This window comes from Pleurodeles waltl, chromosome 8 (genome assembly GCF_031143425.1).
Source record: "Pleurodeles waltl isolate 20211129_DDA chromosome 8, aPleWal1.hap1.20221129, whole genome shotgun sequence".
NCBI classification, from domain to species: Eukaryota; Metazoa; Chordata; class Amphibia; order Caudata; family Salamandridae; genus Pleurodeles; species Pleurodeles waltl.
In genome coordinates this window covers 460289382-460301832 of record NC_090447.1, presented here as the reverse complement: position 1 = coordinate 460301832, position 12451 = coordinate 460289382, and the positions used below count along the sequence as shown (strand labels likewise).

At 42.6% G+C, this 12451-nt stretch overlaps 1 protein-coding gene across 3 annotated transcripts in view; it reads left to right on the top strand.

Annotated features, from left to right (window-relative positions):
* TBC1D8 (TBC1 domain family member 8) overlaps positions 1 to 12451 on the top strand; it is a 411616-nt gene that overhangs the window by 193264 nt on the left and 205901 nt on the right. For all 3 annotated transcript variants that reach the window (XM_069204407.1, XM_069204406.1, XM_069204408.1), the window contains exon 5: positions 10657 to 10897. In XM_069204407.1, coding sequence (XP_069060508.1) covers positions 10657 to 10897 — 241 coding nt within the window. The remainder of the gene's footprint in view (positions 1 to 10656; positions 10898 to 12451) is intronic.

Sequence of the window (12451 nt, the reverse complement as noted above, 5' to 3'; positions counted from 1 at the left end):
TTTCCTCTGATGTCTTTCCGAGAATTTCTACAGCCCGATTGTGAAGCGATCGGGCTGCAGAAATGCCCACTAGACACCAGGAATTTTGTGTGTGTTTGTTTGTCTTATGTTTACTGATAAGGGGAGCTACCGCTTGAGCAAGGGTCTCTCCCCGGGGGGGGGGGCAATTTAGTATTAGGCCTTTTCTGCCCCCCTCGCCCCCTTGGGGCAGATCGGCCTATTTTAATTAGGCTGATCTGCCCCGGGGGGGGAGGGGGGGACATAAGCCACTATTTATTCCTTTTTAGACGTGGGGAGAAACACCTTAGGCAAGGTTGGCTCCCCTGGAGGGCAGATTGTCTTTAGGTCATTTCTGCCCCCCTTGGGGCAGAACTGCCTGTTTTTATTAGGCCAGTTGGCCTGCAAGGGAGGTAGAAACCACTAGTCACCAGGGATTTTTTTTTTTTTTTTTTTTTTTACTAATGGGGAACGACCCCTTAGGCAAGGATCGCTCCCCTGGGGGGGGTGGAGGAATTGTTTTTAGGCCATTTCTGGCCCACTTGGGGACAGATCGGCCAAATTTAATTTAGCCGATCTGCCCCCAAGGGGGGCAGAAACCACTAGGCACCAGGATTTGTATTTTATTTTGTGTGTTTTTTTTTTTTTTTTACAGAAGGGTCATTTTCCTGGGAGGGAACATTTATTTTAGGCCATTTTGAGGTTTGCTGAATATTCTGGGTAAGAAAACACTGGGGGATCCATGCAAGTCACACCTCCCTGGACTCCCTCGGGTGTCTAGTTTTCAGAAATGTTTGAGTTCGGTAGATATCCCTAGATGGCTGGTGAGCCCAGGACCAAAAACGCAAGTGCCCCCACCAGCAAAAACAGGTAGTTTTGTATTTGATAATTTTGATGCGTCCACATAGTGTTTTGGGGCATTTCCTGACACAGGCACTAGGCTTACCCACACAAGTGAGGTACCATTTTTATAGGTATGCCTGGGGGAATGCTGGGTAGAAGGAAGTTTGTAGCTCCCCTCAGATTCCAGAACTTTGCAGCACCGAAATGTGAGGAATAAGTTTTTGTTTTTGTTTTTACCAAATTTTGAGGTTTGCAAAGGATTCTGGTTAACAGAACCTGGCGAGAGCCCCACAAGTCACCACATTCTGAATTCCCCTGGGTGTAATTTTTTTTAACATAAAGTAATATATAATTACTGTACCTTTATACAACCACCGCTGCACATAGCTTTCAGCAGAGCCCGACATGGGGCTGGTTTGTGAGTGGGTGTATTTTTTTTCACTTTGCCTCGTATCCGCAGATCCTTCCCAAAAGTTACATTGGGGGGGCCTTGCTGAGTGCTGCAAAGGATCCACGGATTGGGCCAAAACAAATTTTGGGCAATTTCTTGCCCATGAGTTGGTCCCTCAGGGATCCCCCCCATCTGTCCTATGTGGTCAGATTAGCTGTATCCCGACACCTTATGTGTTTTCACACTTTATTTTTCCCTCCCCCAGAGGGAAAAAACAAAATGGCAGCCACAACTTTCCTTCAAGGTTGCGACCAACCCAGCAGGGCCTTGCTTTTCCCCTGTATTTGCGTCCCTAGGTATCTATGTTTTATTTCCTTTAATTACTCAAACAGCTGAACAGATCTACACCAAATCGTGAAAAGGGCTTTTTCTAAACCAAGATTCACCTTTCCGCTGAATTTGGTGTATAATTCTGTTCAGCGGTTCAGGCTGTAGGCGTGTCTGAAAATTGCAAAATCCCTATAGACATTGCAGGGCGAAAACGTGTTTTGGGATGCCCCCTATTTTTCTCAACCCCGGCTTGATGAATCACCAAGAAAATTTCCAGACAACAGCTGAATTAACTAGTCCACCACTTTTGAAAACTTTGTGATGTTCTGTCAAAAGGCAACAACGCTATTAGCAAAACAAAAAGAAGTTGGTCATAACTATAATTGCTGACCAGCTATCACAAGTAGGAGAGATATTCCACAACACGGGGTGCCCTCAACCTCACAGGAGGTGGAATGGCAGCCAAAAGAGCACATTTGGCAAAGACATTCCCAAATCCAACATAAGAAAATCGCTGTTTGACAGAAGGTGCAACTAGGCATTATCGGTTTATTGAAAAATCACTATATATATATATATATATATATATATATATATATATATATATATATATATATATATATATTCAATAAAAAAAAAAAGGATAACACTTAGTTATAGTTAGGGTATTTTTCCTTATACAAACCAAGTTTAAACTACACAGAATCTAAAAGTTATAGATATAGCGTTCATTTACAATTGATCCACCACATTCAAACTATTGTAAGTAGCGGATCCCGTTGTACCTCTTTTCATCTTGCTAACCAGGCAGCACTAACTATAACTCGCCACTCTACCAGCTGGAGTAGACTGTAGTAGTATGTCATACAGTGTAGTAAAGTGTTGTATGGTGTCTCATAATGTGGCTATGATTATCGTAGACTGGAGCAGGGACTTGTACAGTGGTAGGGCGTGTGGCACAGTATGGTGTTGTAGACTGTCGAACATTTCCTTGACCTTTGCCACTGTTTCAGTGAACTGCAAGGTTTCTCTGCTTTTATAGCAGCAAATGTCAGGAAAATTGCGGGGATCAGGCTTCACAGCTAATTTCGTGTTTATGCTGCAAAATGAAAAATCATTTAAAAAAGCTGGAGGGAATGGCAAAATATAGTGTGAAAGAGTGTTTCTGAAATGTACACCAAATACTGAGTTTATGAAAAGTAGTTATTTGTATATCTCTGAATTTGTGGGACCCCATACGCATGTGTTTCAGTGGACATTTTTCAAAATGTCTTCCTTCTTACACACTGGCTTACATTTGGATGGCCCAAATGCAGAGAAATCTAATAGGTAATAACAAATGTTCTACTATACTGTGTTCCCATATACCTTCTGATACAAATGGCATCCCCCTTGTATGGGTTGGCCTAGTGGCTGCGAAATGAAAAGGCCCTAAAGCAACATGGACACATTAAATTTTTCCATGGAACACTGACCCATTTTCTAAAATGTGGGTAGCTGTGGATTTCGGACCCTAGCACAGCCGGCACATAGGGAAACCTAGGAAACCTATACATTTATAAAACCTATACACCCGGAGGAGTCTAGAGTGGGCTGGCTTGCTTGGATCTCATCAGGTTTTCTTACCTAGAAGCCCTTGCAAACCTCAAACTTTGACTAAAAATACACATTTTACTCACATGATTGTGCTAGAAAGTTCTGGAAACTGCTGAGAGCCACAAATTTCCTACCACCTAGCGTTCCCTTAAGTCTCTCAATAAAATATGGTACCTCACTTGTGTGGTTAGGCTACTGCCTGTGACAGGAAAGGGCCCAAAAAGCAATATGGACACATCACATTTTTCCACTGAGACATAACCGTTTTTGCCTTGCGGCTAGCTGGGAATTTTGGGCCTTTACTCAGATGGCACATAGGGAAACCTAGCAAACCTGCACATCTTTCAGAACTAGAGAGCTGTTTGGAGCAGAGTCCAGGATGGGGTGACTTGAGTGGTTTGCACCAGGTTTTCTTACCCAGAGGCCCTTGGGAATCTCTGACGACTAAAACCATATATTTTCCTCACATCTGTGATGGTAAGTTCAGGAGTCTGCAGAAAGCCATGGATTTCCTACCACCAGTGTTTCCGCAAGACTTCCAATAAAAAAGATACTTCACCAGGCCTCGAAAAATCTCAAAAATGTTACTAGACCTGCAGGTCGAGTAGCTTGAATCTACTCAACCTAACTGTAATGTACTTGACCTGGAAATGGGTATTAAATTGTGTGATCTTATGCAAATATTGTATTTTACAGTCTCCTTTTTCTTCATTCTCACATATGAGTGCACCTTTAAAAATGTGATTTCAAGATTTCTGCTGTAAAAAAGTCTCTTTTGTTTGATTAAACGCACTAAACGTTTGCTCCATGCATATTAAATCTAGCCCACATATGGGGTACACATGATCCATGCATGACTTGCCCCTTAGTTTACTAATAGCTTTGCTATCAGGGTTGGAGTGTTTCTCATTTTATGTTTAAATACTCACTTTTAATAAGTATATTACTAAAGCGTGATGTGGTAGTGCGCTGTCATTTATAGACAGTAAATTTCCATGAAATGCCCAAAAACCTTCCCACTAACTTGCAGCTTTACTGCTAAAACTATATAGTATATTAACAATAATCTTTAAAATGTAGGTTTCAGAAAAAATATTTATGATTTGCACATCACCAAATAACCTGTTCTTAAAATATTTTTTTCATCAATCAAGTACAAAAAAATTGTATTTCACAGCTGCTGAAATATATTTTGAAATGTTTGCTAAGTTGACTTAGTTATATAAATGTTGTGTCACAGCCTTTCATTTCACACAGGTCAGACAGTTCACCTTACAAAATCCTGGAACTCTGCAGTCACAAAGAAAAGTATTTGCATTGCAAGAAGACAAACTGACTTTTGACCTCTGTCTCTGAACACAGAGCAGATGTGACAAAAATAAGATTTAAAGTCCTCTTAATTGCTAATTCAGTTTCTGTCTGAGCAGAGCACCTGTTCTTTGTCTACTGCCTGAAGGGCCCAGTAGGTTCTAAAATAGCTCGACCTCATAAAAAATGGTTCACTTGTGTGGGCTACTGCCTGCAGCATGAAATGGCCCCAAGTGCAACAATGACACATCACATTTTCCCACTGAAATCTGACCCTTTATTTTCCATGTGAGTAGTTGTGAATTTTCGGCCCTATCTCAGCTTGCATCTAGGGAAACTTTCAAACCTGCACATTTTTTTAAACTGAATACCTGGAGGAGCACAGGGTGTGGTGACTTGCACAACTCTGACCAGCTAATTTTACCCAGAAACCCTTGCAAGCCGCAAACTTTGGCTAAAAAAACACACCTTCCTCAAATTTCTGTAAGGAAAATTTCTGGGATCTGTCAGGAGCCACACATTTCCTATCACCCAGCGTTCCCCAAGTCTTCTAATAAAAATGAAATCTCACTAGTGTGGGTAAGCCTAGTGCCAACAACAGGAAATGAGCCAAAACGTGACATGGGCATATCACATATTTCTACTAAAAAATTACCCTTTTTGGGCATTTGGATAGCTGTGGATTTTGGGTCCTAGCTCAGATGGCACTTAAGAAAACCTAGCAGACCTGCAAATCTCAAACTTAGGCCCTCATTACGAGATCTGTGATTTTTGGGCCAGACCGCCCTGCATAAACCCGCCACAAGACTGCCAGTGGTGGCGGTTCCAGGACCTCCACATTATGAGTCACAAAGAGGAGTCTGCCGTACCACAGCCTGAAATCCAACACAGCCGGGCCAAACATTAGCGTGAGAGAGGCGGTACCGCCACGACATCATGACACCGACCGCCATATTACGTGGCGATTTTGTGCACAACGGTCCCTGCACGGCGGTGAACGTGTGGCGGTTCGCAGTGCTGTGCACCGTCCTATCGGATCACGTTGCGGCAATGGGGGACTCGAGCCCATGACGATCGTCGCTGGCAGTAAGGATCCGGTATGTGGTGGCCGTCACCGCTAACATCTCACCCTCCCAGACGATCCCCTCAACATGGGCTGCAGTGTGGCCCTATTAGGTAGATGTGGCTGGGCCTAATAATGCCTCTCATTGTCCCTATTGTGAATCCTGTCACTGGCAGTAGGCTCCGCCCCACAAGTGGGGCAACCCTTTTATCAGGACAAGTGGGAAAATGCTGGGTGTAGGAATTTTGTGATTCCAGGAGTTTACATCACAGAAATGCGAGGAAAATGTGCGATTTTAGGCAACGTTAGAGGTTTACAGGGAATTGCAAGCGGAAAAAACTTTGTAGAACCCATGTAAGGCACACCGCATTAAACTCCTTTGGGCGTCTAGTTTTCAGAAATGTCTGGCTTTTTTAGTTTCCCTGTGTGGCTGCCAAGCCCGGGACCAAAAACTGCAGCTGTCCCTTTTGTTGATGTTGCCACATTGTGTCTTGGGTCCCTACCTGTCTCAGGTGCACAGAAATATGAAGAAAATAGATGTTTTTAGCCAAAATTTGAGTTGTGCAAGGGCTTCTGGGTAAGAGAACCTTGTGCGATCCATGCAAAAGGCACCACCCTGGAGTCCAATGTTGTAGAGTTTAGAAAAATATCTGGGGTTACTAAGTTTTCCCTAAAGGCAATGTACACCCTAGAAGTGAAAGTTAGAAAAGACAAATGTTATGGCTCACAGCTCGTGAACTGTAAAGCTATGACAAGGCACCAACAGCTTTACACGCCATTCATGCACCTTTCATGCATCACACACACACACACAACCATTCCCACCGCCAGCCATGGGCTCAACACATTACCACAGTCACATCAACAAACAATGGCATTCAAAGGACCATCACTTTCATACACCGAAAGGAGTGACACACACATTTCACCACCTGGCGGCTAGCAGAGTGTGTGCACTTGTGTTTGGCAGATGGTGTTTGTGAACTGGAGCTTGACTAACAGTGTGTGTATGTATGTATGTGTGTGTGTGTGTAGTGACCAGCAGCAAGTCAGTACACACACATGCACACAAACTCTTCCAGCCTGTTGCCACTACACACACTTTAATTTAACTCTGTTCACACACACACTGCCAGCCAAACACCAGCCACACACACCGCAGCTACATGGCATTCCACACACCCCGCCAGCCACACAGTCAAATGCCAGCCACATGCCATTCCACACACCCTGTCTGCCAAACGGCAGTTCACACACCCTGCCAGCCAAACACCAGTTCTCACATACACCGCCAGCCTACACACACCGCAACCCAATGCCACTCAGACATCACCATGAAGCTCCACACCACTTTTATTTCTGAAACACTCCTACAATGAACAGACAACACACAAAGCACAGGCAGGAAAAATGAAACGTCCAACTAAAAAAGCAATTTTTTTTCAATTAGCAACCTACTTGTAGAAAATGAAATACCAACAATGACTGCATACACAACAGGGGTAACTAAGCATGTCTAAGTACTGCCAACCAGGTATCAAAACAGAAATATATACCAATACAGACCACAGTCAGTTCCCTTTTATTCTCATGGTTGCTTTAAGTATTTGAGTTTCATATGGTACAATTGAAAACATGTGAGAACACGTAGGTCAGGATTAGAAGCACATACGGGGCAGCACATGCGACTGTCCTTTCATACTCCTCTTTGGACACAGACTCTACATCTCTGACAAGGAAAGTCTTTTTGGGGTTTTGGAGGAATATATTCTGGAAAGTGGCATTCATTCAACCTAGTCATATCCTCCACCACTTTGATTCTAGTAACGCTTACCTGCCCGACTGCAACAAGGTTGTCTATTACAGACTGCTGAAACTGTACAAAACTCATCTTGGAATCTGGAGAACAATCTTTGAAAGCAACTTAAGCATTGAAGGATGCCAAACAAAACAAACAGACAACTTCTTGCACTAGATATATGACTTTCAAGCAGCATTGTAAGGCTCCAACTTTTAATCTACTCTGTCTGCACCTCCCATGTGCTTGTTGTAGTCTCACACGCTCACAGCTTTGCACACTTATGCTACCTGACCCCTAACAGTCCCAGGTGAGGTCCTTTCATCGTGAATAGTTGTGAACATGTAGACCTCTCTTCTATCTGAAGACTTTCAAGTAAGAAGTTTGTTACTAAGCAAGGCACTGCCTTGTCCCCTTTGTCCTTTTTTACACACAGGTTTTTGTGGGTAACATTTATGGTTAGAGCAGATTGTGCTGCATCCCACAGTGCCCACTTTGAACAATTCCTTAAATAATTGCACACCTGTGTAGAGTTCGTCAACATATACATTGTGTATTAAAAAGTCCTCTGGCAAGTTCCCACACAATTTGTTCACTGGCTTTAAAAATGGAATGTCAACAAGGGGTCAACTGAAGAATCCCTAGCAGTTTACACCCTGAAGTTATACGTATATCCAGTGGCACTTTCACACAGCATATACAATTCAATACCATAATGTGCTCTCTTGCAGTACATGTGTTTTCTGAAAACCAAATGGGCCTTGGACAGGACCAGAGAGACATCCACAGATATATCTTTCCCTAGAACATAGATCTCTGAAAAACAATGTACTAAATGGCTGAAGAAGCAAATACAAATCTCAACACATGGCTGCTGGAAATTTAGCAATTTGCAAAAAGGGACTATTAGACCAATATGATGACAGTGATGGCTTCATTAGCAATCCCGCCAACAAAGTTAAACTCCAAAACTGCTTAATCTCATGTAGATTTGTGGGAGTCCATAATGTAGTTCTAGAGTGCGTCTCACGTGTGGCACTGTTGTCCCTCAAAACTAAAACAAACAAAAAAATGAGTATGCTCATCAGTATCATCCAAAAATGCATCCCAATAAACAGTTGGAAGAAACGGAGAGGCAAAAAGTTCTCTGTATTGAATCTATATCCTGCATCACGATTAAAGACAGGCAAAACAGGCTACACCGTGTTTGGGGCAATCCAGGGTTCAGCACTTCCAGTGGGAAGCCTTCCAGCCCCTGGTTGCTATCCGGATTACTCTTGCTGCTTTACCGGTTTATTGGTGTCCTTCTCTAAAGGAAACACATCTTCAGCACTAATAGTGGATCATCATCAGATGATTCTTCCCAGACAGAAAATTCACAGCCTGCCAGCAGCCATAATGCTTACTAATGAAACTGACATTAAAAGAATATAAACATAAACAGCACCGTGTAAGATTAGACCTTAAACTATGGCTGTATCAAACAGTAAATACAACTATTGACATAATAATCTCGAAGAAATGATCAGTACAACCCACACAACAAACTTTACACTCCAAAGCATTGCCTCTCACACAGACAGCTAGACTGAGGATGAATTGCACCTACTCTGCACAGGAACAACAAGCACCAAAGATATCCCACTAGAAAGGAAAAACAAAAACAAAAACACCCAAGAAAACACAATATAGATCTTGTACACATCCAAACGTGAATTTAAAACACAATAAAATATAAACTAAATATGCTACAATTATTACAACAGTTAAAAAAGAACAAACAAAAAAAAACATTCAAGCAGGGCAACAACACTGCACATCTCCCAGTGCCGAAACTGCAAGCTGGAGTCACCACCAGGGAAATCAAAAGCTTTGCACTATAATAAAAAGGAGAAATAAAACATTAAGTTCACAAATGCAAATGATGGCAAGAAATAAAACAATTAACATTATAAAACACAGTGAAACCTGTCCCCGAGAGCGGATCGGCATCACTAATGTCTTATTTTCCCCCATGGGGGGCACAAAGCAAAGGCAAAAAATTGGCACAAGAAGGGGAGTGACCCTTACCCCAGCCACCAGCCAACACACACCACCAGGAAAACTCAAGCCACACACACTGCCAGCCAGATTCCAGTCCACACACACTGCTAGCTAAACGCCATTTTACACATGCTGCCAGCCGAATTCCAGTTCACACACACAGAGAAGAAACTTATTCCCTGGTGTCCTGCAGGGAAAAAACATCCCTGGTGTCTAGTGGGTGCATACCTGCTGCACAATCACGGTCCCATCTGCTATCCCCCAGTAAAAAAGCACTGAAGAGAGACACTGGGGGGAAAGGAAAAACTATTTCCTTTCCCCCAGTGTGCCTCTTCAACTCCCATCCCTTCCTCAACACAGGACTTCCAACACAAGTCATCTCGCCAGGCCGCACTGGAAGCACATGGCTTCCAGCATGTCTCCTGCATTTTATTAAGATGTCTGCGTGCCGTGAGCGTGCTAACGTTGTCATCACGCAAGGGTAGTTAATGGGTGTGGCAGCAAAAGTACTTCCTCTGCCACACCTGGAGGGGGGGTGTGGCGGGGGCATAGGGGGAGTGACAACTTTTCCCTCTAGGGTGTATGCTGGGAAGTGCTGGAGCCATCGTCAGCACCTGAGAGCAGGTCCCAAGGATAGCTCCAGCACATCCTCAGCACCTAAGGGGTTAAGGAGAATTAAGGCATTTGTCTATTGTCCTTCAGAATACAAAGCACTTATGCTGTTAATGTTCCGTGGGAAAGGGGACGCCGTCACGTCCTCAAGAAGCCTCAGATCTCTGGGGTCTCTGACACGCAAAGCTGAAAAGTGTGATTCCCTGGATGATGCTGTTCCAGGACTCTTCAGGTTTTCCTACCTGAAGCGGCCCTCTGTTATCCCACTCCTGAGCTGCTGCTCTTCTGGTGTGATGGCCAGTTGTTCCTTAGCTTGTGTGGACAAAGGTGCCAGTTCTTCCCTCTCTGGATTACTGGGTCATCCTTAGTGGGTCCATCTTCGTGCTCTGTTACATGCCCTCATGAAGCAGGAAAAAGGAATTTAGGTCTGTGAACCAGGTACATTAAATGCCTCACTCTTCTTTAAATTTCAACAAGTCAAGCCTGATGGATTTTTTTTTTTTTCTTGACTATGAGGTTCAAGTCCCAATGATATATTAATTTTCTCTTTTCTGTATTGTTAATCTCTTTCCCTTTTAACATCTGACTAGGAAATATAACACCTTATTTGCATGTTGCTGAGACCTTTGTAAAAATGCTTGATAGGTTAATGGTTTTTTTCCTATTTAATTGCAGTGAAACTTGTGATTCCATGGATGGATGTCCAGAATTTGGAGAGAACCACAAATGTTTTGATGAATGACATAATACGCATCACTGCCCGTGGTAAGGAGCGGGACTTTTCCATGTTCCTCAATATCGATGAAGTCTACCAGGTTATGGAGCAGCTGGCAGATGTCACTCTTCGGAGGCTGCTGGATAATGAGGTTTTTGAACTAGATCCAACTCTGCAGGATCCATCTCAGATAACCAAGAGGTAAGCCAATTAAACTGAATTGCCACTCTTAAAAAGCAAGTCTTCAAACTAAAGCTAGTTAATGATTACCTAACATGTCAAAAAACATCTGTTCAATGTAGTCATAAATCTATAAATTGGCCCCCTTTTATACTCATTCATAGCTATTGTGTTCACTTGCCAGTGCTGTTTATAAATCTTCAAGATGGAAACGCTGGAGATTTTTAAAACGTTGGTGTATGCTTTTGATTATATGTGGTTTGACTTACTCCAGCACTTCAGTAGATGCATCAAAGGTATTGAACTTGCTGTTGAAAAACAGTCAAGCTACTTTAATTAGAAATTGGTTTTGGTCAGATGAAAATATGTACTCTCTGGTATCTCTGCTCTGTTTTTAGTACAAGACTATACAGAGAAAGAAATGAGAAACCCTTCCACAAAGATCCTTCACTGGATATTGTGCAATCTGTATAATGTTGCATGCTCTGGCAATGCTTGGTATGTGTACAATATTCACCAAAGTATATAGATTGCGCTATCCTAAATACTCAAAACTCTGAGTGGTTATTCAAGTGGCTATACAGTAAAATCCGCAGGAATGTGGAGAAATCATTGTTGGCAATTTGTTTTTTAAACAGTGTTGGTTTTCAGTAAGAGCACTTTAGTTTGTCTTTGTATTCTTGCCTTTGCTTCTACAAGTCCCAGAGTTATTGAAACCCACCATGTAGATTTTTATGACTACAGCAGCAACTAAGTAAACTTCAGCCAGGCTCTAAAAAAGTACTGGACACCGGAACAAAGGCCACATTTTCTGAGAATTACACTTTAGTCTTGATTGTACAATTTTCAAATTAGAAGAGACACTCTAATTCTTCAACTGTTCGGGATGGATCTTTAGATTTTTCCTCAGAACCTCTGGATTCCATGTCATGGGTAACAGTGAAGCTCAGACAAGCCAGGATTTCAATGATCCTGATAGCCCAGAGTGGACGCACTAGTGTCAGCTCAAACATCTACTTCTTTTGTAATAGCTATAAGGAGATTATCTTGCAGAGCTGACGTTCTGACCATTGGTTAGTGGAGAATACACCACCACACCTTATAGTGCTTGAACTTTGACTGCTCCCTAAATGTCTACAGTGGTGATGAACGAGCTAAGAGACTGTCCACCAGGTAACCTTGTACATTTAAATGATAAGGCTCTGCATATAGTGTGTGTTGAAAACAACATCGATTTGATGACGGGCCAAGAAGAGTCACTTTTTGCCTTATCTCTTGTATTTAGCATTTTTTGATTTGCAGTGTGCCTTGTTCAAGGCTTATCTGGAGGGGTTTGCTGGACGTTTTTAAAGTTTTCACTCCTGAAAGCCTGGCCTTCCATGGTAACTTAACGTAGTAACATGTAAATCATCGGGCCCTTTATTTCAACCAGTGCACAAAGCTGTTGTGTTGCACATTTAATGGAAAACAGCTTAATTAGAAGCAGCCACCTCTGCATGTAGGGCTAGCAAGATTGAGGCCCTTTGCTCCAAACAGCCATGTATAAAATTCCAGGTGAGTAAGGCTGTAATGTGA